Source organism: Hyperoodon ampullatus (genome assembly GCF_949752795.1).
Source record: "Hyperoodon ampullatus genome assembly, chromosome: 13".
Classification (NCBI taxonomy): Eukaryota; Metazoa; Chordata; class Mammalia; order Artiodactyla; family Ziphiidae; genus Hyperoodon; species Hyperoodon ampullatus.
Window position 1 is genome coordinate 17,495,827 of NC_136926.1, and position 26,852 is coordinate 17,522,678.

General features: G+C 38.8%; 1 protein-coding gene across 1 annotated transcript in view; it reads right to left on the reverse strand.

The window, feature by feature from the left end:
• Positions 1 to 22,897, reverse strand: part of SPPL3 (signal peptide peptidase like 3) — a gene marked incomplete at its 5' end in the record, with an annotated part of 51,258 nt that extends 28,361 nt beyond the window's left edge. Inside the window, 3 exons of the mRNA XM_079718140.1 lie at positions 12,475 to 12,552; positions 14,022 to 14,099; positions 22,728 to 22,897. Coding sequence (XP_079574266.1) covers positions 12,475 to 12,552; positions 14,022 to 14,099; positions 22,728 to 22,897 — 326 coding nt within the window. The remainder of the gene's footprint in view (positions 1 to 12,474; positions 12,553 to 14,021; positions 14,100 to 22,727) is intronic.
• Between the last annotated feature and the right edge of the window lie 3,955 nt (positions 22,898 to 26,852).

The following is a 26,852-nucleotide window of genomic DNA, read 5'->3' on the forward strand; positions in this document are numbered from 1 at the left end:
TTGTCTGAATCAATATAACCACTCCAGCTTTCTTTTGATGAGTATAAGGTGTATCTTCTCCCAACCTTTTACTTTAAATTCTTTTTCTGGCTTTATATCTATAGTGTGTTTTTTCTAAGCATCATGTAATTGTATCTTGCTTTTTAATTCAATCTGACAATTGCTGTCTTCTAACTGGAGTTTTTAGGCCAATTTCATTTAATGTGATTACTGTTACAATTAGGTCTGAGACTATCATGTTTGTCCTATCTCTTCTGTTGTTGCTCCCCTTTACCTGCCCTCTTTTGGATTAACACAGTATTTTTTATGATTCTGTGTTATTTCCTCTGTTGTCTTATTAGCTGTAGGTCTCTGCTCTTTTGTTTTAGTGGCTGTTGTACAGTTTATAGTATACATCTTTAATCAGCACAGCCTACCTTCAAGTTATATGGCAGTACTGCATATATAGTATTAAAACCTGATAACAGTTTATTATTCCCCCTCAACCTTTGTACTATTATTACCATGCATTTTATTTTTACATGCTATGCTATGAACGCCATACTATATTATTATTTTTGTCTATACAGTCAATTATCTTTTAAGGAGTTTTAAATAATACGGGGAAAAAAACCCTTTTATATTTATCACTGTAGTCACCATTTCTTTTTCTTTTCTTTTTTTTTTTGTCTATGTCCTGCACGGCTTGCAGGATCTTAGTTCCCTGGCCAGGGTCTGAACCCAGGCCAGAGCAATGAAAGCACCGAGCAAGTCCTAACCACTGGACTGCCAGGGCGTTCCCATGTAGGTGTCATTTCTGGTGATCTTCATTCCTTTGTGTAGACCCAGACTTCCAACTGGTACCACTTTTAATCTGCTTGAAGTACTTCCTTTAACACTTCTTGTGGTGCAAGTTGGTTGGTGAAGAATTCTTTCAGGTTTTGTGTGTCTTGAAACATCTTTATTTTGCCTTTTCTTTTGGAAGATACGTTTGCCATAGAATTCTATGTTGACAGTTTTTCTTCCTGTACTTTAAAGCTGTTGTTCCACTGTCTTCTCACTTATATTGTTTTCAGTGAGAAATCAGATTCCCTCCCACCTCCCATCCCCTCACCCCCTCGGCTGCTTTTTGGATTTTTTAAATCACTGGTTTTGAGCAATTTGATTATGATGTGCCTTGGTGTAGTTTTCTTCACTGTTCCTGTGCTACGGGTTTACTGAATCTGTGGGTTATAGTTTTCTTCAAGTTTGGAAATATTTTGGCCATTCATTCTTCAAGCATTTTTCAGTCCCCCTCTTTCTTCTCTTCCTTTCAGGGATTCCAATTACCATATTAGGCTACTGGAGATTGCTCTTTGATGTCCAATGATAGCTCGATAACACTTTTCATTAAAAAAATTATATTTTTCTTCTCTAAGTCTCTTTGGATAGTTTTTATTGCTGTGCCTTCAAGTTCATTAATCTTTTCTTCTGTAATGTCTAACTGCTGTTAATCTAACCCTATGTGTGTTTTTTTGGTTTTTTTTTTTTGTGGTACGCGGGCCTCTCACTGCTGTGGCCTCTCCCGTTGCGGAGCACAGGCTCCAGACGCGCAGGCTCAGCGGCCATGGCTCACGGGCTCAGCCGCTCCACGGCATGTGGGATCTTCCCGGACCGGGGCATGAACCCGTGTCCTCTGCATCGGCAGGCGGACTCTCAACCACTGCGCCACCAGGAAAGCCCCGAACCCTATGTATTTTTGATCTCAGACATTGTTGTCTTCATCTCCAGAAGTTTGATTTGGGTATTTAAAAATATCTTCTATGTACCTATCTAACTTCTTGTACATATGGAATATATTACCATGGGTCACTATTACACAAAACAGAAATCTGGCTAAATGAGGTTGTGAGGCCCCATATATTTGCTCAAACACGGAAGATACATGCATTCCAGCTTTATAAAATGACATCCTGGACCTAAGTTTAGCAGATCCCAGGCTTCTATGAATGGGGTCTAGTAATGGTTACCCACACTGCATAGCTGACAGCAAACTTAAGCTGTTAAATAGAGCTTTTGTAGAAGGCCCTGCCTCCTGAGCTATCCAGGGACCATTGTGAATTATGGGTCTTTATCCCAACTTACTTGGTAATCTTTATTAACTCTACAGATATGAAATTGCTTGGCTGGACCTAGAACAGTTTGTTCCATCTTCATAGAAGACTACCCTTCAATCCCCCCACCCATGCCATCACAACCCTATTGTTATTACTATGCAATAACATACAATATGATATTTATACATCATAATGTTATTACTAGATATTCCATCCAGATTGTATCTTAGCTATCTGCTTAACAAACAGCAAGTCTAGGTTACTGAAATCAATGTTTAAATAGTAACAGAAAGACCTGAGCTATGGCTGTTCCATCACAGACAACCATTTACCATTACAGAAAAAGCCATCTAAATTATAGCATATTATTTGCTATTTTCAATTTGTCTTTTCACCAACTATGACTAAACAGGAAATAGTTACGGGTGTCAGTTGTAGGAGGCAGACAAATTTCCAATTGTCGATGCTCATATAGACCTACATTAAGAACCTACTACTAAGAATCCAAGTAGAAGAGATGGTCTTCTGACTATGCAGCCGTGGATTAAAATATTTTTAATAGTCAACATTTATTGAGCTTATACTGTCAGGCACTATGCTAGGAGTTTTGCAGTCCATATTTCTTTTGATTCATAGAATAACTATAATTAAAAATGTGACTGCATTTGGAGACAGAGCCTTCAGAGAGGTAATTAAATTAAAATGGGGTTGTTAAGGTGGACCCTAATCCAATATGACTGCTGTCCTTATAAGAAGAGGAGATTAAGACAGAGAGAGAGACAGATACACTAGACACATGCACACACAGAGAAAAGACCACAGGAAGGGCACCATCTACATGTGAAGATGGTCATCTATAAGCCATTTCAGAATGAAACCAACTCTGCCAATACCTCAATCTTGGACTTCTAGCCTCCAGAACTGTGAGGAAGTAAATTTCTGCTGTTTAAGTCACCCAGTCTGTGGTACTTTGTTATGGTAGTCCTAGCAAACTATACAGAGATGCTCTATTATTATCCCTATAGTAAGGAAACCAAGGTTATTATACCACTCTGCCTTGGCTGTATCATCTCCCCTTACAAAACAACCAAACTTCTATATTTTTTCTGAAAAAGTAATATATATGATTATTTAAAAACTCAAACAATAGAGAATGGTACAAAAGACTCCTATAATCCCTATCTCCAGAGATATATATGTTTGGTATATATTTTGCCTTTCAAAAAAATGAGGATTAATATGTCATCTCACAAGTTAATTTTCATTCAGTAGTATGCCAAGACTATCTTTCCACATCAATACATACAACTCCTTTTCATTTAAAAACAACAACAACAAAAGCTAAGACTACTTCTCCTTGGGTTAACTTGATCTGACATTATTTTTGGATGAATTGCATATATCCTGCCTTATTAGAGAGAAATAGTAAGAAAAGCATGGGCTTCCCTGGTGGCGCAGTGGTTGAGAGCCCGCCTGCCGATGCAGGGGACACGGGTTCGTGCCCCGGTCTGGGAAGATCCCACATGCCACGGAGCGGCTGGGCCCGTGAGCCATGGCCGTTGAGCCTGCGCGTCCAGAGCCTGTGCTCCGCAATGGGAGAGGCCACAACAGCGCGAGGCCCACATACCGCAAAAAAAAAAAAAAAAGAAAAGCAACCTTTTACAGGCAGATGATATGGTTTGATCTTGATGGGTGGGGTATAACTGACAACTGAGCCTGCTAGATAAGTAGTGTCAGAAAGAATGACAACTGATCAACATTTTTCAAATTTAAGTTGATGTATAAGTATAAACCCCAGGGTGCATTTTTTGGTCACTTTGATGTATATTTAACAAGTAGTTTATCACAGACAGTACATCAGGAAGTAGTTTAACATTCTCTGAGTGCTTTAATAAGGTTTTATTGTGGCTGAGGTAGAGATCTGGTTATATTTGCTCCAAATTTTTTTCAGGCTAAAACTAATTCAGTTGTAAGGAACAGAACTTTAGGAAGTCAACTATTAGTATCTTTAGGTACTAGACTGGATTATACAGGGTTTTCTGAGAAAGTCCTAGGCCCATGAGAACTTCCACTCCTTGCTGAGGACAAGGGGAAATATGGGCTTATAGTTAGGCCATTTTACGTTCCTTGGTTGTGACAAAAATGCAAATGTGCTGTAAGAACTGTTAAGACAAAGAGGTCTGTATTCAGCCAGCCACGGAGTACACATCTGGACCACTGCCCACATTTATCAAGAAATCAATATTCAGGAATAATCAGTTGAAGAATTAATAACCCATTAATTTCTCCAGGTATTGTACAATGTAACGTTAGACCACAGTAAGCTAGCAATCTAGACCACAGCTTTCTGTTGCTGGCTGTGTCTCCCCAGTTTTGGAGAAATTACTTTTGCTGAAATCTATTTTCACAAAATGCTACCAGCTAATACTGAAGGGTACTAATTCATTCAACAAACAATGAATGCTTATTATGAATGCTATGAAATTCAATGTTGCATCCTCTTTCTGAGGGTCTTTGGGATAAAGGTCTGTCTAATCTTAAGACCAAGAATAACTGCAATTCACCTGAACTGGGTTCTTTTTATTCAAGGACATTGTAAAGTTTTTCTTTCTTTCTTCTGAAAGTTGGCTGCTAGAAAGCTTACTGTGGTGTCCATGGACCACCAGTAGTAAGGGTGCTGGCCAATATGGTATACATTTTTAGACTTATTTTTGGCTCTACTTTGTCTCCACCCATACTTTTCTTTGGCCCCATTTTAATTTACCTTATCTCATCACAACTTGTAAAACTTAATAAATGGTCTGAAATCCTTTTGGACAGGGCAGAGCAAAAATAAACAATTGCAGGAAGCAAAATGGAGCTGAGAACACATTTACTGAAAGTTATACTTGTTCATCTGTTTGAATTCTGATAACAGAGTACAACTGTGAATATTGGAGGAGAAAGGCAAATTGAAATTTTTTATTTTAATATTTTAATTTAAGAGTACCATGTTTTTTGATCATTTCAGTTTTGGAAGCAAGCACAATGAAGGGGAGAATTCACCTGGTCAAGGTAAACACTATACGGCTGAACTTGGCTTTATGCTAAATGTATGTTCCTAGAAAAGTTACAGTGGTTTTTATAAATGGAACATTGAAAAAGGAACTGATAGAACTGTTAAATATATCAAGGAACTTGTCCATATACATTACAATGTACATAACCATTCCCTACATTATCTAATAAATTCAGATTTCTGTATGTTTTCTTAAAGTAGGACAGGTTATGAGAGGGCAAAAAGAACAATTCAAAAGATAAGCATATCACACATCAGTGTGTGCTAAACACATCATGACATTTGTGAACCATAGTCAGACTTATTTTGGTTAACCTGATCTAACTTAATTACATGCATTTAGTATGAAGGGCAACACAATCATATAAAGTGCATTTCTTATCATCTCTGTGGTCTTATTAACTTGAAGACATTGTCTTCCTAGAGTAGGTTTGGGTATAAGCAAATAAACTATCCTCACCATTAAAGAAAGCACAGGTAGGTGCTTGCCTTAAAAAAAGGTAGTAGTTACTCTATAAAAGTTCCATTATTCCTTTATATAGCAACTTCACATATACAGAGATATATGTATTATAATTATATATTAGCTATTTGTCTATTGATCATAAAGTATATCTTCCTTTTTTTTTTTTTTTTTTTTTTTGCGGTCCGCGGGCCTCTCACTGTTGTGGCTCCTTCAGCTGCGGAGCACAGGCTCCGGACGCGCAGGCTTGGCGGCCATGGCTCATGGGCCCAGCCTCTCCGCGGCACGCGGGATCCTCCCAGACCGGGGCACGAACCCACGTCCCCTGCATCGGCAGGCGGGCCCTCAACCACTGCGCCACCAGGGAAGCCCTATCTTCCTTTTGATTTCCTTTTACATCTACTTCATTTTTAAAAAAATTAATTAATTGATTTATTTTTGGCTGCATTGGGTCTTCGTTGCTGTGTGCGGGCTTTCTCTACTTGTGGTGGGGGGGGCTACTCTTCGTTGCAGTGCACGGGCTTCTCATTGTGGTGGCTTCTCTTGTTGCGGAGCACGGGCTCTAGGCACGCGGGCTTCAGTAGCTGTGGCAAGCCGGCTCAGTAGTTGTGGTTCGCAGGCTCCAGAGCGCAGGCTCAGTAGTTGTGGTGCACAGGCTTAGTTGCTCTGTGGCATGTGGGATCTTCCCAGACCAGAGCTCGAACCCGTGTCCCCTGCATTGGCAGGCGGATTCTTAACCACTGCGCCACCAGGGAAGTCCCTACATCTACTTCCAACCTGTTATTTTTTTGTCTATGATTCCTGATGGGACAGAACTTAAGTGTCCTGACAGTAATAAGCTGCCTAAGAAATTCTAAATCATCCTCACATTGTGATTCTTGGGTCCATATGCCCATCAGGACAGTCCCTTTCTCCTCCCCTCTCCCCTCCATTAATGTTCTCCTGTTGATTGGTCAAAGGCTTTGGGGACATACATATTAGATGAGTAATTATGCTATTTTTTTCCTGAGCAGCTGGAAAGATTAAGGAGAGACAGGTGTCATCTTTAAGAAATATAGGAAGTCCAGCTAGCAAAGCTCAGCCAAGGGATGGCGAACGTTAAGGGTTCCTAAATCAAGGAATTGTTCTGGGCTTTAGAATCTCATTTTATTTAGCACAGTTTTCCCCTCTGTACTTTGAAATGTGAAAGCCTGGGGGTAAATAACCAGTACCATTCACAAATCTTTTATCCTGTATTTTATGATTTTCTCCATGTCATCCCAGCTCTAAACAAATAAAATGGAATAATTTTTTTTTTCTTTGCGGTACACGGGCCTCTCACTGTTGTGGCCTCTCCCCTTGCGGAGCACAGGCTCCGGACGCGCAGGCTCAGCGGCCATGGCTCACAGGCCCAGCCGCTCCGCGGCATGTGGGATCTTCCTGGACCAGGGCACGAACCTGTGTCCCCTGCATTGGCAGGCAGACCCTCAACCACTGTGCCACCAGGGAAGCCCAAAATGGAATAATTTAAATGAGCAAATAATATATTTTTATGGTCCCAAATCAGAGGACATAAGAACATATTAATATTTGGCTGGGCATTTGGAGGGGCAATAGGGTTAGGGATAAACAAATTCAAGAAGCATTTTTTTGTGCATATCCTATATGGAATGGAGCATGAAAGTGAATCATGGAAGCCAAGGGAGGAGAAATTTGCAATAGTAAGTGGTGGTAAACCATCAAGGCTTATCAAGGATGAGGACTGAGGGGAAACTTTTTTGATTTAGCAAAAAGGGAAACTCTGAGAACTTCAGGAGAACTTCAACAGAGTTGTAAAAGTTAAATAACATATCAGTGAATGGGTCCGTAAAATGCTACCAGCAATGAAGAACCAACAACTTAAGTGTTAGGTAAGAGTTTATCAAAGTGTGCTGTGTAGGTCACCTGAATGAGGTGCTGGGCCCCCCATCCTAAGCCTACTGAACAATCTTCCCCAGGTGATTTTTATGCACAATAAGGTCTGAGAACAACTGCTGAAGAAAAAAAATCACCAAAAAGGGGTTTTTAAGAAAGCTTCTCATTCCTTCTGACTTTACTACCAGATCAATTTATTTGCTTCATATTTAAAATTTTATTATTGTTCTCAATAGCCAGCAGCAGTAAAGTACTGCTTGAGTTTGAATCCCAGCTCCATCACTTATTACTTGGGTGAGCTGCTTACATTTCTGGGCCCTAGTTTCCTCATTTATAAAATGGGAATAACAATACCTATCCTGTTGAATTGATGTGAGGATCAATGAGACTTTATGTAAAGCACTTAGCACTGTACTTGGTACATAAATGTTCAGTAAAATGTTAGCTATTTTCTTCATCAGGTTTCTTTAATATAGTCAAGGTCTAAGTAAAAAAAAAATTATAATAGCCAATAAAAATCATACATCTCTACCCAATCCCCTCAGAGTAGGAAAAAGAAGTCACTCACAACAATTGAGAGGCATCTAAACTGGTAGAAATGGTAGAAGTCAGAGAGCAAGATAGATTGGGAAGCATCATTCAGCACCCTAGGGTACCCAACTGGCTGTGTCTTAATGAAGAACTCCCGTAAGTATTTTCATCAAGGAATCCACATCCAAATAAGTAACAGGTCAGTTCTTCATCTAGCTATCCCTTGTTTACATTAAAGCAAGAATCAAGGAAATTACCCTGCTACCAGTTTTACCTCACTGACTACTTTTGATAAGAGGCATTCCTAAAAGCCCCCACGTGATCACAGGTCAATGAGTAAAAAGAAACTATCAGTTGAACTACAATATTTGACAAGTTTTGACCTATCAAAACAGTAATTTCAGTATGGTTTGTTTATTAAATACTTAGAAAGAGATGTGAAAATTTGTTGTAAAACTATTTGGTTAAGCACTACTAAAACAATACACTTACAAATCACTCTGGAAAGCTTAAAGAGAGAGTGCATTACAAGTCAGATAGTTAACACTATGCCACTATTGTTATAAATTATAGTTATAGTACTCATAATTAATGAAATAACAACTTTCAAGATATGGGTTCACAGAGGTTAAGTTACTTGCCCCAAATTGAACAGTGGCAAGAGCCAAACTGGAACCAATATCAGTCTCCTAACAATTTGTGTCTGCTTTGTGTATCAAGTTTCCATGAAAAATCTGCTTTTCTTACAGAGCTTCCCATCTCAAAAATGGCACCATCACTGGGTCCAGCTGTTTCAGGCCATAAACCTTGGAGTCACCCTTGACTCTTCTCTCTCACACACTATATCCATTCCATCAGCAATCCTGTCCTAAATCCACTGATATCTCATTCCACCATTATTAGCTTAGTTAAAGCACCATCATTTTTTGCCTATACTAGGGCAGCAGTCTCCCATGTTTCCCTTATTTCACTCTTTCCTCTTATTCAACAATCTATTTCCCATACAGAACCTAGACCAACCTTTCTAAAACACAAACCAGATAATATCACTCCCTGCTCTCAACACTCTGTTGTAGGTTGATTTTTCCAACTGCATATGGAACATTCTCCAGGACACATCATACGCTAGGCCATAAAACAAGTCACAAATTTTTAAAAGGATTGAAACCATAAAAAGTATGTCTCTGAGCACAGCAGAAGTGAGCCTGTTGAAATTCTTTTAAATAACAGAGAGAATTTTGACATATTCCAATTATTAGGAAAGTAAGCAACACATTTATAAAGAACCCACAGGTCAAAGAAAAAAATCACCAGGAAAAATATCTTGAATTGAATGAAATGAAAATACAACATAACAAAATTTATGGGTTGCAGTTAAAGCAGTGTTTATAGGGAAATTTGTAGCTTTAAATGCCTATGTTAAAAAAGAAGAAAGGTTTCAGGGCTTCCCTGGTGGCGCAGTCATTGAGAGTCCGCCTGCCGATGCAGGGGACATGGGTTTGTGCCCCGGTCCGGGAGGATCCCGCATGCCACGGAGTGGCTGGGCCCGTGAGCCATGGCTGCGGAGCCTGCATGTCCGGAGCCTGTGCTCCGCAATGGGAGAGGCCACAACAGTGAGAGGCCCACGTACTGCAAAAAAAAAAAAAAAAAAAAAATCCCAAACAAAAAAAATTAATCAACAAAAATATAAGGGAAAACAGACAAATTCCAATCACAGTTGAATACTTTTAACTATCCTAGAAATTAACAGATAAAATAAAAGGCATTCAGATTTGAAAGGAAGAAGCAAAGCTGTCTTTACTTGAAGGCTGCATTATCCTGCATGTAGGGAACACCAAGAAATCCATACACAAAAAACTACTAGCACTAATAAATGAGCTCAGCAAAGCTACAGGATACCAGGTTAATATTTTTAATCATTCATAGTTCTATATACTTAGCAATGAAAAATCTAAAAATAAATCAAGGAAAAATTCCATCAACAGTAACATCGAAAAGAATAAAATACTTAGGAATAAGTTTAACAGAAGTGGTGCAAACCTTGTACACTGAAAATTACAAAACATTACTAAGAAAAATTAAAGATTATCTAAATAAATGGAGAAACATTCCAGGTCCCTGGATTGAAAGACTCAATACTATTAAGACAGCAATTCTCCCCAAACTGATCTATAGATACACAATACCTATCAAAATCCCAGAAGAGGGCTTCCCTGGTGGCGCAGTGGTTGAGAATCTGCCTGCCAGTGCAGGGGACACGGGTTCGAGCCCTGGTCTGGGAAGATCCCACATGCCGCGGAGCAACTAGGCCCGTGAGCCACAATTACTGAGCCTGCGTGTCTGGAGCCTGTGCTCCGCAACAAGAGAGGCCGCGATAGTGAGAGGCCCGCGCACCGCGATGAAGAGTGGCCCCCACTTGCCGCAACTAGAGAAAGCCCTCGCACAGAAAGGAAGACCCAACACGGCCATAAATTTAAAAAAAAAAAAAAATCCCAGAAGAATTTTTGTAGAAACAGACCAGCTGAACCTAAACTTAATAGGGAAATACAAAGGATCCATAATAGCCAAACACTTTTGAAAAGGAACAGAGCTGTAGGGCTTATACTACTAGATTTCAACATTTACTATAAAAGCTGTAGCAGTCGGACTTCCCTGGTGGTGCAGTGGTTAAGAATCCACCTGCCAATGCAGGGGACATGGGTTCGAGCCCTGGTCCGGGAAGATCCCACATGCCACAGAGCAACTAAGCCCGTATGCCACAACTACTGAGCCTGTGATCTAGAGCCCGCAAGCCACAACTACTGAAGCCCATGTACCTCGAGCCCATGCTCCTCAACAAGAGAGGCCACCGCAATGAGAAGCCTGTGCACCACAACAAAGAGTAGCCCCCACTCACCGCAACTAGAGAAAGCCCGCGTGCAGCAATGAGACCCAACACAGCCAAAAATAAATAACTAAAATAAATAAATTTATAAAAAAAGAAAGAAATGGAGAGTCCCGTGACAAATCTTTACACTTATGGACAACTGATTTTTGACAATGGGTGAAGGATCGTCTTTTCACCAAATGGTGCTGGGACAACTGGATAGTCATATTCATAAAGACGAATTTAGATTTGTACTTCATTTGTATTTCACAAAAATCAACTCAAAATGAATTACAGACTTAAATGTAAAACGTAAAAATATAGGAGAAAAACTGTGCTCATGGATAAGGCAAAGAGTTCTCTGGTACAACACCAAAAGCATACTCCACAAGACAAAAAGTTGTTAAGTTGGACTTTATCAAAATAAAATATGTTTACACTTTGAAAGACACTGTTAAGAAAATGAAAAGGTAAGCTAGAGACTGGAAGAAAATATTTGCAAATCATGTGACTGAGAGAGAACCTGGATCTAGAATATTTAAAGAACTGTTACAATTTGGTATAAGACAACCCAATTTTATAATAGGCAAAGATTTGAATAGACATTTCACCAAAGAAGAAAAACACATGCCTAACAAGTACATTAAATGATGCTCAACATCTTTTCAACCTGATCTCAGTTATCAGGGAAATGCAGTCAAAGCAGAATGAGATATTTCATACCCTAGCACTAGAACGGCTATAATAAAAAGATAGTGGGCTTCCCTGGTGGCACAGTGGTTAAGAATCCTCCTGCAAATGCAGGGGACACAGGTTCAAGCCCTGGTCCGGGAAGATCCCACATGCTGCAGAGCAACTAAGCCCATGAGCCACAACTACTGAGGATGCGCTCCAGAGCCGACGAGCCACAACTACTGAGCCCGCATGCCGCAACTACTGAAGCCCACGCGCCTAGAGCCCATGCTCCACAACAAGAGAAGCCACCACAGTGAAAAGCCCGTGCACCACAAGGTAGAGTAGCCCCTGCTTACAGCAACTACAGAAAGCCTGCGCGTAGCAACGAAGACCCAGTGCAGCCAAAAATAATAAGTAAATAAAATAAATTTTTAAAATAAAAAATAGATAGTAACATGTGTTTTAAAAAGCCCTTACCAGCTACTGAACTGTATGCTTAGAAATGGGTTAAAATAGTAAATTTTATGTTATGTATATTTTACTGCACACGCACACAAAGCCTTTACCAATTCTTTAAAAAAAAAAGATGAATAAAGCAGGAAAAACCAAAGCCAAACCCCCCCAAATCTTCCATCTTTAGATGGCTTCTCTGGTGATTTCTATCAAATATTTTAAAAAGAAGTAACACAATTTCACGTAATCTTTTCCAGAAAACAGAAGAGGAGGAAATACTTCCAAATTTACTTAAAATGAGGTAAATTTAAATGTATAATTAAAGGCATCATGATTTACTTTTTGCAGGAAGTGCATTATTAAAGTATAAAAGACATAAAGTATTGGACCACAAGTCTTAAGAACTGGGTTCCAATCCAGATTTTGTTACCAACTAGTTGTATAATCTTTAGCAAGTTACCTCATCTTGTTGGGCCTCAGTTTCCTCATTTGTAAAATAAGGAGATGTACCAGAGAAATCCTTTCCATCCACATAATATAATTCTATGGTATATTTATTACATAAAATTTTGTTTAAAACTTGCCCAATTCTAAGTTGGTATAACCCTTCTGGAAAACAACATGGCAATATGTAGTAAGAGCCAGTTCATACTCTTTGGAGAAGTTTTTCAATTTTTGGATATTTATCTTAGGGATATTTTTCAGCCAAAGCAAAAGAATACATAAAAAGATGGTCACTTTAACAACTCACATGTCCCAAAAGAGTGGAATAAGATAGTAATACAAAGAAATATCAAATTACTAAAAATTAGTATGAAGAGGATGATGAAAAATATTTTTGTTAGACAATAATCAGAATATAAATTATTTAAACTATAAAAATGTACACAGTATATAAGTATGTGCCAAATAAAATGTCATATGAGCTAATGAAAGGAGTATTAGAGTTGTGAGTCTAAAGGTTTTTTTTAATTATAAAGACTTTTGAAATGTTGAAACATTATATACTCAAAAAGAAAAACCCAAAAACTTGTCCAAAGGATAGAGATACAAAATATCAGGGTTATGCTGATGAGGTTCTAAATTGCCCTGGCTTGACTAATGCTTCCTAAGAGTGGTTATGAACCTAGGGCTCCCAGCTGAAGTCTCAATGATTAAAACTTTTATCAACTGATACTGGAATTATCAACAGTATTTTACTTGTCCTACTCAGTGTTGGGATAAAGCCTGGAAATCTTATGATTTTACCAAATACCCATTAAAATCCAGATATAATACTGGATAGTTCACAATCCTTATGCCTGATTATTTTGTTTATCACTGTTGCTCCCTTTCAAGTTCTCAATTTAAAATTTCTCAGGCAGCCTTCATTTTTAAATGTATCAGCCACAAAACTATTTGAGTTATACAACCACCAAATTTCCTCTAAAGTAAGAATAGTGAAAAGAAGGGAGTACCTAGCTTCCTGATTTTCCTTTGTATTTCTATGGCTGTTTGCTAGGATGGGAACTTCAAAAAGGTCAGCAGAGAAAATACTTGGTAAATGCTACCATGCACAATCCTCATAAAAGTAGGTTGAACCATGATATTGTTTGTGTAGGTCAAAAATTTGACTATCAGCAGTCTCATATGGCTCAACGTAGGTCAGTGCCTTTTCTTTAATTAAGAAAAACTTTATGTCCCCTCTGAGACTCTGCAGAATCACTGTCAAGGACTCTCCTTAACCCTCTCAATGAGTGTATTTACATGAATCCTTTTTTTCAGAACCAGAATTTAAGCAATTAGTTTTTGCTTGTTTGCATTAAAATGCCAAAGCCATAAGCAAAACCAAGAAGTGTTTTAACAGAAGCCAACCAAAGAATAAATATCAGAAATATCCTGTTCAACTCAATTCCTGTCAAAGTCATGTTTTTCCTCACAGAAGCAGTAAGTTTGGGTGCCAACATTTTCAGAGCAACGCTTCTTTCACTTCCAACAGAAATCAATCCCATTTTGAGAGCATCTTACCTGAAACTACCATAGACTATAAGTAGAATGGAAATCAGAAATGTAGACACTTGACTGGAATCCACCAGGGAATAGGCCCTAGAGAAATAAGAGGAAAAAAATTTTAATCACATGGCAGCAAGTCCTCATGGAGTTTACAGTCTAATGGATTTCTATAAACCCCACTAAGTTTTATTTTTGTCTTTAGGAAGGAAAACAGGTATAAATTAGCAATTAACAAAATACATAATTAAAACATAGATCTGCTAGCTTAACATTAAGAGTAAATGTATGATTCACAGCTATTATTAGTTAACATTCACAGGATGTTAAATGACATTAATGTAAAAAATGCCATCTCCGTATGATAGGCAATATGTGCTTCCACTCCCAAGTTAAAAAGTACCGGGCTTCCCTGGTGGCGCAGTGGTTGAGAGTCCGCCTGCCGATGCAGGGGACACGGGTTTGTGCCCTGGTCCGGGAAGATCCCACATGCCGCGGAGCGGCTGGGCCTGTGAGCCACGGCCACTGAGCCTGCACATCCAGAGCCTGTGCTCCGCAACTGGAGAGGCCACAACAGTGAGAGGCCCGCGTACCACAAAAAAAAAAAAGTACCAAAACATCTACCAACTCTGTACACTTGAATTATCAATAGTATTTTACTGGTTTTGCTCAGTGATGAACTAAAGCCTGTGTCTCTCTCCTGGATTCTAGTTTTATTTTTATAACTGCCTATTGGTTGTCTCCATCTAGGTGTCCCACAGAAGGTTCTTTAAAGTCAACAAGCCCAAAACTAAAGTCATTATTCTTACCTTCATACCCAAATGTCTTAAGGAATGATATCATGATTCCCTCAGCATTCTTGACACCCTGTTCTCTTACTTCCCACATGTGACGACAGTCAGTAAGTCTCACAACTTCCACTTCCGCAAATACCCTACTTCTCTCAGGCCTACTACCAATTCCTTAGCTCCCTTCTATGGCTTGACTATCAGAGATCTTTTTTTTTTTGGTGGGGGGTGGCGCACATCGTTCGGCTTGTGGGATCTTAGCTTACGGACCAAGGATCGAACCCAGGCCCCCTGCAGTAGAAGCGAAGAGTCCCAGGGAATTCCCAATGTTTGCAAGTCTGTCTTCAGGAATTCACCGTTCACACTATCCATTCATGTTATGGATTTTCCTAAAACAAATTTCTCTTCATTTTTTTCCCTCAGTATATATTTAATGATGCTTCTGTGCCCAGCACTCTGCTAGCCCCCAGGGACGTAATAAAAATCAAGACTGTCTTGGTCTTGTCCCTGAATGTCTTTTCTAAAGGAATTTAAAAATTAAATTTTGTTCTAAAGCAATGAAAACAAAAAGTTAACATAAGCAAGTGGATATAATTGTTGAAAATGTTATAAATTTTCAACAAGTATAGGGTACCTTGAGAATGTATAATAGGTGGATTCTACCTAAGAACTAGGGGTGGGGGGGCTTCCTTAGGGGGCAGATGAATGAGAGAGATAGAAGACTCAACAAAATAGGATTTGTTGATTGTTTATGAGGCTAAGAGAGGATCCCCAGGTTTCTGCTAAGCAGCTGGTGGATGGCTATACCATTTGGCAAAAAAGGCAACAGGAGGAGCAGATCTGAAGTTCTGGATGTGCTGAGGAAACAGCTGGCTATCTGGGTCTAGAGTTCAGAAGCAGCTCTAAGCTAAGGATACATATTGGGAGCTCATAGCCTTCCACATGGTAATTGAAGCCACGGGTATGGGTGAGAAGAGGACCCAGGATGAAAGCCTGAAAATTCAGAAATTTAAAGATCAGAAAGAAGGAGGAGCTGCAAAGAAAACAAAATGAAACAGTGAAAGAGGAAGAAAACCCAGGATAGCAGGTAACTGATGAAGTGTCTTCAAAGAGGAGCAGGATCAGAGATGCTGCCTGAACTTAAACTGCTCTACCCCTTACCAGCAGTTAGTTTTCATTTGCGTTAATTACTTTTCTGATGTAACTAATTTTAAAGTGAATTAAAGTGAGATTGAGCAGCTTTTCATATAATTAAGGGCCAATAGGTATTTTAAAAAGCAACTTAAAAGTTTTTCAGACTCGATCTATAAAATATGAAGGGAGCCTGTTTTTGTGGGGGGGGCACTTTTCTTTTGATGGTGTTTTACTTAGATGACTTAGCTTTTCTGTACCCGTCATGTTCTGAAGCATATTGCCATTCCCTAAAAGGTAGATTAAACATTTACACTTCCCAAACTCAGTGTCTTAAGGTTTGGTACTATTGTTTTTTTCTTTTGCTATAACTCTCAAATCAATGGAGACCCTCCAGAGACATCACTTAAGACTTTTAGAAGTCTGGGTTGAATTTTGGTTAAACCAGCTCTTTCTTCCTCCTCCACAGTTTCTCTATGCTGTGCTCTACTCTGTGTGACTAACCATACTTAGTCACTGACTTTCCTCACAATCTGTTTTTCAAGGTGCAGTCTTGGCCATGTGTTAAATAAATACCTTACGAAGAGGCTGATTAGCACTACTAGTTCTCATCTCCATTTTCTGGCGATAAGCATGCTACCCACTACAGAGCAAAATGCATGGTTTCAGAAAAAATGTTCTGATGTTTCATTTAATGGTTTCTTCTATACTGGACCAGTTTATTTTTCAAATAAATCTGTACCAAGAAAATATGGTTAAAACTGACTCCTAATATAGTTTATGGTATTTTATAATTTACAGTAAAACTTTTTAAAAAGTTTGAACTTTGCAAACTACCAAATATCACATAATTAGAAGTTATAAGTTATTTCACAGTGTTATTTGAACTTTCATATATTTCAACTCAAACTACCATTATGGAAGTTTTACAAAAAGCCTTTTAACAAAAAGAATTTATTATAAAATACAGAACATGGATTAAAATCAAAGGCCAGCAATCTTTTTTTTTTTTCTTCTTTGCGGTACACGGGCCTCTCACTGTTGTGGCCTCTCCCGTTGCAGGGCACAGGCTCCGGACACGCAGGCTCAGCGGCCATGGCTCATGCGCCCAGCCGCTCCGCGGCATGTGGAATCTTCCCGGACCGGGGCACAAACCCGCGTCCCCTGCATCGGCAGGCGGACTCTCAACCACTACACCACCAGGGAAGCCCCAGCAATCTTATTTTACAGCCCCTCTGTATCCTATACTTCAGACTCTACCAAAGCATCAACAGAAATGTATCATCTCTCAGGCCCTCCCATTGAGGTGACTGTTTCCAGAGACGCTGGATTCACGATAAAGAAAGCAGGAATTACTCTACACTCTGAAGTAAAGGAATTCTTACAGAAATGCAAAAAAGAAGCTACATACATGCAGCTGAGACACGCTGAAAGCAGGTTAGCCAAACGCACTAAAAACAGACTTGAAGACTTTGCCAAATAATGTATTAGTATAGGTCAGCTGTTGAGTTGAAACATTTTATATGGTCATTATGAAAACCATTAATTCTTTAACTACACTCCCCCAAGTCTTAATAGACAAAGAGCTACCAGAAAGTTCTCTCATATATAAGGTTATATTTCACACCCTAAGATTTTTAGAATCATGCTGGATTTTAGGAGCTGCTCTACAGTCAAGCATCTATTTCTAGCTGCTTTACCAGCAAGTGCTTAGACACATATCCTGCTAAAAATCATGCCAAACTGAGACACAGAGAGTTCTGTTCTATAACGTGTTCTATGTGTCAGCCTGCCAGCTATACAATGAAAGCATTCTTGTCCACCCAACAAACCAAGCAACTACTATTACAACCCTGCACACTGACCTAGAATAGCACTTGGCAAACTTTTTGGTCTTGAGACCATCTATACTCTCAAGGACCCTGAGGGCTTTTGTTCCTGTGGGTTACAACTATTGATATTTACAATACTAGAAATTAAAAGTGATAAAAAATTTAAATGCTTATTTACTAATTCATTTAAATATAATAAAACCATTACACGAGCACATAAATTACATTTTTAAAGGAAAGATAACTATTTCCCAAAACAAAAAATTTAGATAAGGGGCATCCTTTTACATTTTTGCAAACCTCTTTAATTTCTGGCTTAAACAGAAGATAGCCAGATTCTCATAATTGCTCCTGCATTCAATCTGTTGCTATATGTTACTTTAGTTGAACTTTATGAGGGGGAAAAAAATCTGGCCTTACACAGATGTGTAGCTGGAAAAGGGAGGAATATTTCAATAACCTTTTCAGATAACTGAGGATATTCTTCTTTGACACTACACTAAAATTCAATAAGTGGTAATTTCTTAAAGGTTACTTGCAGTGTGGAATCTGAAACCTTATCAGTGAATTTAAAAAAAACTATATTACATTAAAATCCCATGGACTATATTATAGTTGAATGGATCTTTTACCCATGGATGATTTTGTAACATCATGCATTGGTCACCTGGAAGACACTGGTCACTGAGTTATGCAGCTCTTCCAGATGTTGTTACATTTCATTACACAATATTTGAAAAACCACATTTGTTAATTTCACTTTTTAAATTTTTTAATTTATTTTTGGCTGCTTCGGGTCTTCGTTGCTGTGCGTGGGCTTTCTCTAGTTGTGGCAAGTGGGGGCTACTCTTCATTGCAGTGTGCGGTCTTCTCATTGTGGTGGCTTCTCTTGTTGCAGAGCACAAGCTCTAGGCATGCAGGCTTCAGTAGTTGTGGCACGTGGGCTCAACAGTTGCAGCTCACGGGCTCCACAGAGCACAGGCTCAGCAGTTGTGGCACATGGGCTTAGTTGCTCTGCAGCGTGTGGGATATTCCTGGACCAGGGCTCGAACCCATGTCCCCTACATTGGCAGGCAGATTATTAACCATTGCACCACCAGGGAAGCCCTGTTAATTTCACTCTTGAGGCTAATGATAATGGGCACAAAATTTCCAAAATTCCTATTTTCATGCAAATTTTATCCCTGGCAAAAATAACTTTTTTCCCCCTTGAAGTAACAGGCTCACTTCATTCATTTTTGAGAAACTGTCTGCCACACACCCAAGTGTGAATAACTCCATAGTTTGTCCACTAGTCATCCTTCAAGTAAAAATGGAAGGTTCCAAGAAAAAAGCAGCTAGTTCAGCTAGCATTTTAAATGACTGCACAAGTGTTTTTCTTAAGAAAACCAATGGTATTTTATTATATAGCAGAAGTGCTTAATAAGAACTTTAAAAATTTTAATTGAAGTATAGTTGACTTACAATATATTAGTTTCAGGTGTACAACATAGTGATTCAGTATTTTTATAGATTACACACCATACAAAGTTATAAAATATTGACTACACTCCCTTTGCTATACATCTCTGTGACTTATTTATAACTGCCGGTTTGTACATCTTAATTCCCTTCACCTATTTCACCCTTTTCTCCCCTGTGGTAACCACTAGTTTGTTCTCTGTATCTGTTTGTTTTGTTATATTCATTTGTTTGTTTGGTTTTTTTAGATGCCACATACAGTATTTGTCTTCCTCTGTCTGACTTATTTTACTAAGCAAAACACCCCCAGCAGGTCCATCCTTGTTGTCACAAATGGCAAGATTTCATTCTTTTTTATGGCTGGGTAATATTCCACAGTGTGTGTGTCTATGTATACATACACATGCCTCCACATCTTCTTTATCCATTCACCTGTCAGTGGGCACTTAGGTTACTTCATGTCTTGGCTATTGTAAATAATGCTGCTATGAACATTAGGGTGCATTACCTTTTCGAATTAGTGTTTTTGTTTTCTTCAGATAAATACCCAGAAGTGGAACTGTTGGATCATATGATAGTTCTATTTTTAAATTTTTGAGGAACTTCCATACTGTTTTCCGTAGTGGCTGCATCAATTTACATTCCCACTGACAGTGCACAAGGGTTCCTTTTTCTCCACATCCTCACCAACTCTTGTTATTTCTTGTCTTTTTGATGATAGCCACTCTGACAGGGGTGAGTGATACCTCATTGTGGTTTTGATTTGTATTTTCCTGATGATTAGTGCCACTGAGCATCTTTTCATGTGCCTGTTGGCCATCTGTATACCTTCTTTGGAAAAGAAGGTCCTCTGCCCATTTTTTAATCGGGGGGAACTCTGTGTTTTATTATTAAAAAAGTGTGCTCAAGGATTGAGATTTAATAAAAGCAATTTTCACTGCTTTGCTCTAAGTGAAACTGCCTTTCCTTTTTTTTTTTTAAGCAGTGTGTGCATGGTGGTGAAGAATACAATGATTATTAGCTCAGTTTGGTGCCACTGCGTTGATTCATGTTACAGCAGCACAGCAATGGTTTTTTAAAATGTGCCACTGCTTTTCACTGCAAGAAAAAAAATGTCAAAATGAAAAAGGCAAATAACTTTATTAGCATTATGAAAATAGTCTGACCTTGTAGACTCCCTGAAAGGGTCTGAGTAAACCCCAGTGATCCACAGGCCACAATTTGAGAACTGCTGCCTTATACAGTTCCCCACAAGCCCTGGCTATATAAACTGCTAGTATTTTCTCACATGCAATTCTAACACATCACAAAACACCAAGGGTAGCTACAATTTTTTTGTGCTTTGCAAAATATTTGGCTTCAAATACAATATGCAGAAAATGACATATTCCAGGCCTAAGAAATGTTACAATCTTTCTCTTCATGATGGAATATATTGAAACAGAATTTAATTTGTATTTTTATCAAAAATATTGTCTATCAAAAGGTCCACAATAATTCTCTTCCACATTTTTTCTTATTTTAAGGGAAAAAAGCAAGTATGTATTCTAAGCATAGTAATGGAACAGGTGTCTCATCAAATAAAATTTTAATAAATTAAATCCACGTTTAAGATACAAAAAGACAAAAAGTAAGACAGTCATTTAAGAAGGTTACAATCTAGTAAAGACACACTGTACAAGGCGGCAGAATGTAATGCTTAATAGGAAACAAACTGCTATGGGACCTAATCAAACTTATAAGCTTTTGCACAGAAAAGGAAACCATAAATAAAACGAAAAGCTAACCTATGGACTAAGTCCCCAGTATAATCAAGGCAGCTATGAAGCAAACACGGCATTTCTTCCTACAAGAGATTACATGGTGCAAGCTCAGGAGCAGATGTTGGGTTGCTTTCCAAATGAGGGTGGGATGGGGTTTGGGGAACCTGGAATTTAAATATGACCTGTGTTATAGTAGCTGCTTAAATTTTTTTTAGCTGCCTTTTGATGAATTAAGGTATGGAAGTTTGCTGCTGTTTCCTATGTGAAAAGCTGTATCAGTAATCAGAATAGCAATATTTACCTGCAATAGTATTTAGTGCTGAATCAAGATATCAATTGATGTGATGTGACTAAATAAATCTTAAAATACATATGTAATTGCAATGTTGGTGCTTTTAAAATTTTAGAAAACCTTCATCTTTAAATTTGGCTCTCTGAAATAAAATTCTACTATAGATGGGATGTTACATTTAACTGTAAAACAAGCTTCTAGCATTTGGTCAAAAATAAATGAAGGGGCTTCCCTGGTGGCGCAGTGGTTGAGAGTCCACCTGCCGATGCAGAGGACACGGGTTCGTGCCCCGGTCCGGGAGAATCCCACATGCCGTGGAGTGGCTGGGCCCATGAGCCATGGCCACTGAGCCTGCGCGTCCAGAGCCTGTGCTCCACAACGGGAGAGGCCACAACAGTGAGGCCCGCCTACCGCAAAAAAAAAAATAAATAAAATAAAATAAATGAAAAGTATAGCCAAATCAGAAATCACAAACACTTCTTTGTCCTTTTCTTAACGTGCAGATCTTAAACACATTTTTAAAAAATTCAGTGTTATTTAAAAAATTCAAATAATAAAGAAATGTGAAATGATGAGTACCATTTTTAATAAAAGTGGGATTATGTGATATATTGGTCTTCAGCCTGCTTCTTCCTGTAACAGTTTTCCACACTGTTCTTTTAAATTTCTTCATAAACAAAACACAGTGACTGTAGGAAAAAAAAAAAAAGTTGAGGGAATTCCCTGACAGGCCAGTGGTTAGGACTCTGCGCTTTCACTGCTGGGGCCTGGGTTCGATCCCTGGTCGGGGAATTAAGATACTACACGCCACGCTGCACGGCCAAAAAAAAAAAAAAAAAAGTTGATTCACCTCACTTGTTTCAGTTAACTTCATCTATAAAAGGGGGATAATAATGTAAAGTATTTAATACAGCACTTGACACACTACTCAATAGAAGACTGTTGTTATTACTTAGAGGAGGGAGTCACCAGCCTATATATATAGCGCTATGGGTTGCCACACACCAGGAGTGGACAAACCATGACCTACTGCTATTCCAATAAACAGAGCCAAGCTCATTCATTCGGGTACTGTCTATGGCTGCTCTAGAGCTTCACTGGCAGAGGTGAAAACAGTTAACCCCTGAACAACGTGGGGGTTAGGGGTGCCGGCTTAGAGTTGGCCCTCTGTATCTGAGGTTCATCTGTATCTGTGGATTCAACCAACCACGAACCGGGTAATACTGTGGTACTTACTACTGAGAAAAATCTGCCTTATAAAGTGGACCCGCACAGTTCGAGTGGACCCCCATGTTGTTCAAGGGTCAACTGTAGTTTTGACAGTGACCATATGACTCACAAAGCTCAAAATATTTACTATCTGACCCTATACAGAAAGAGTATGTCAACCCTTGCTGTTTACTATTGTTACTGCACAAGGGTACCTGGCCTAAGTTAGTAACCTCCACCCCAATCACCTTAGAAGTACTAGGTGCTTGCTACCCTGCTCTATCTTCTGCTGGCTTGTGCCCAGGGATGAAGGACTGCCGTTCCCCTGGCTCACCGCATCCCCTTGCTTCTGGGTCTGTAAGTAATAAATCTTATGACTATTTCCTTGGTGTGGGGGTATTGAAACTGCACCTTCCATCAGAACGACCCTGTGGATTTTACTTCCCCAAAGTGGGAGCTCAGATGCTGAAGAAACTACCTGGGGACCCCGCGTGGGTGGTTTGTGCCCCCTCATCCATGAGGTCAAAATCTACATGTTCTTAATTCAATACACCAGCTCCAGCTTCACAACACAGTAGGTGACAAAGTGTGGATTCAAATTCAGACAGTTTGAGCCCAGAGCTCTAAAGTACTCTGTGCTAAATATCTCCCAAAAGCAGACACTCCGCTGTCTGGAGAGGGCTCTTCTGTCCTTAGCAATAACAAGAATATTTAATACCCTTGTTTTTTTCTAGAGATGCACACAAAGAATTAATGACTGAAGTCTTTAGCTGGAATCAATCCACTATCACGCCTTTAAAAAGATTCAGATCAAATAACTACTGTCCAAAGACTCCAAGAGGAGGGGAAAAACCCCAATACAAATATACTGTTAGAAACCTAAACGATAATGAAAAGTCCTGGGTGATTCTACTTGTGAATTTTCTAATTGATCTTGACAAAAAGTGAGACATTCATAAGATGAATGTCCAAATTTTAAAGTCACACTAAGAAAAGACTACTTTTAAGTTGGTAGCTATAAAGGATGCTGGACTCTATTCTATAGTTGGAGACTTCTGCCACTTGTGAGAATATTTTCAGAGAAAACTGTTGGTTTAGTATGAGTCGAACTCTTGTTTACAAACAGAGATTAAATTATGGTGTTTTAAAAGGTTGGGCTATATAAATTCCCCAAAACTTGCAGTTTTCCTCTACACACAGGTGCCGCAAACACTCAGACAAATGTTACCTGGCCTCCCATAAATAATAAATATGAGAACAACCTTTAAAAGGTGAGTAATTCATTAAAAAGTGTCCAAAGCCCTATCTGAAAGGCCTATGAGACTGAGAAATAAAACTGCTGTTAGAGTAACAGTAACAGCAACAACAATAGCTAATGCTCTTGGGGCTCTCACTATGTGTTTAGACACTGTACTAGCTATTTACATCTAACTCATTTTATCTTCACAACATTCCTCTGAAAAAGGCACTATTATTATCAGCTCTAGAGATGAAGATACTGAAGCAGAGAGAGATGAACAAATTTGCCCAAGGAGGAATAAGAGCTAGCATGCCAACCCAGGTAGTCTGTCTCCAGATCTAGAGGTCACACTCTAAACCATTTCACAATATAGTAGTCACCCCCTTATCCACGGTTTCACTTTCCACAGTTTGCTACCTATGGTCAATTGCAGTCTGAAAATATTAAACGGAAAATTCCATAAATAAAACAATTAATAAGTTTTAAATTGCACATCGTTCTGAATAGCGTGATGAAATCTTGCACCATTTTTCTCTGTCCTGCCTGGTCGTGAATCATTTCTTCATCCAGCATATCAACTCTGTATACCTACCCTCCCATTAGTCACTTAACCTTCTCAGTTATCAGATCAACTATCATGGTGTCACAGTACTTGTATTCAAGTAACCCTTATTTTACTTAATAATGGCCCCTAAAGCGCAAGAGTAGTGACACTGCCACAGTAAGATATTCTCTTACCGTGCTTAATTTATAGCAAAATGGTACAGTCACTTTAGCAACAGTTTGACAGTGTCATATAAAGGTAAACAAGTTAGCATATTGACCCAAGAGAAATGAAAATATATATCCACACAAAATCCTAAATGTGAATGTTTACAGCAGCTTTATCCAAAATTGCCAAAAACTGGAAACAATCCAAATGTCCATCAACTAGTGAAAGGATAAACAAACTGTGGTACCTTTATACAGTGGAGAACTACTCAGCAATAAACAGACACAAACTACTGAGCAATGCACTATGTATGGATGAATCTCAAATGCATTACGCTCAGAGAAAGAAGGCAGACTCAAAACACTACAAATACATCCCATTTATATGACATTCTAGGAAAGACAAAACTAAAGGGAGAAAAAAGAGACTAATTGCCAGGGGTTGGGGGTGGGAGGAGGGATGATTACAAAAGGGCATAAGGGAATTTTGGGGGGCAATGGAAATGTTCTATTTCTTGACTATGATGGTCCAAGACTATGTGTGTTGTCAAAATTCACAGAACTCTACTCCTAAAAAGAGCGAATTTTACTGTTTGTAAATTATACCTTAAGAAAATCTGACTTTTAGAAAAGTAGGGATGACTGGCTGATGTATTAAGAACATATTATGACTCCTCTGGCGGCCCAGTGGTTAAGGCTTCACCTTCCAATGCAGGGGGTGCGGGTTCGATCCCTGGTTGGGGAGCTAAGATCCCACATGCCTCGCGGCCAAAAAACCAAAACACAGAACAGAAGCAATGTTGTAACAAATTCAATAAAGACGTTAAAAATGGTCCACATCAAAAAAAAAATCTTTGTGGGAACAGATGTATGTGTATGACTGATTCACTTTGTTATAAAGCAGAAACTAATAAAAAAAAAATCTTAAAAAAAAGATTATAGAAGCAACCTAAGTGTTCAATGACAAATGAATGGATAAAGAAAATGTAGAACATATATATAAAATATATTTCATATAAAAATATATATAAGTAAAATGGACTACTACTCAGCCATAAAAAAACAATGAAATTTTTCCATTTGCAACAACATGGATGGACTTGAAGGGTATTATGCTAAGTGAAATAAGTCAGACAGAGAAAGACAAATATTGTATGACACCACTTATATGTGGAATCTAAAAAATACAACTAGTGAATATAACAAAAAAGAAACACAGATATAGAGAACAAACTAGTGGTTAACAGTGGGGAGAGGGAAGGGGAAGAGGGTAGAGGGTTAAGAGGTACAAACTACTATGTGTAAATAATATAACTAAGCTACAGGGATATATAGTACAACACAGGGAATACAGGAATACAGTCAAAAATTTATACTAATTATAAGTGGAATAGAACCTTTAAAACTGTGAATCACTATGTTGTGTACCTAACACTTACGTAATATTATACATCAACTATACTAAATAAGTAAATAAATAAATAAATATCAACCTTGGGCGGGGGGAAGAACAGATTATAGTGCGGTAACGCAGAAGCAGAGAGAACGGGCTACTGTGATAATTCAGGCACAAGATGACAGATGACAGATGATGGCTGGCACTGGGGTAAAAGTCATGGCAACAGTGAGAAGTGATCTGATTCTAGTTATACTTTGAAGATAAAGCTCTGCAGAATTTCCTGATAGATTGAACATGGAGCACGAGAGAAAGAGGAGCAAAGGATGACTACCATGGTTTTAGCCCAATCAAGTGGAAAGATGGAACCACCACCAACAGAGATGGGAAGGCTACAGATGGAACAAGTTGCGGGGGGGGAGGAAGGGAGGTTGGGGAGTGGGGATCAGGAACTCAGTTCTGAGTTCTAGTCTGCTGTAAAATAGAGATTATGCCATTACTTAACTCATAGTTTGTTCTGTTTCTGTAAACATCACTGCATTCTCCATTTCAGTTGGAAGTCCTACTATGCAGACTTTGCTGTGATCCTAGAAGGAAGCCCAGGCATCATATAGTTCTGCTCATTGCAGCTTGATGGGTCTACCAGCTCTCACTCCCAAGTTAAACATGTTCCTCTTTTACAAAAGGGAAAAATGTGTTCACTATCTTTGGCTCCTTTAATCAGGTTCCACTTACACCCCTCTTGAAGAAATTCCTCCATGTTACTATTTCTATATTTCACTCCTTATGTTCAATGTTTATCCCACTAGTTTATGCGAAGGAGAGGTTGTATACTTTGGGAATTCATGTCTGAATCACTTATATTTCTGATACAGCTTTTCCTTTCTATTATGGAGTTTTTCATTTCTACTAGTAAAGTGCGTGCTTAATAGAAAAAAAACAAAACCTTTTTGTTCTCATTTCTCCCTTCTGTTAGCAGTTCCTCCTAAGTTCTGTAGCTCCTGATCCTTTTTGCAGAGTCTCTCT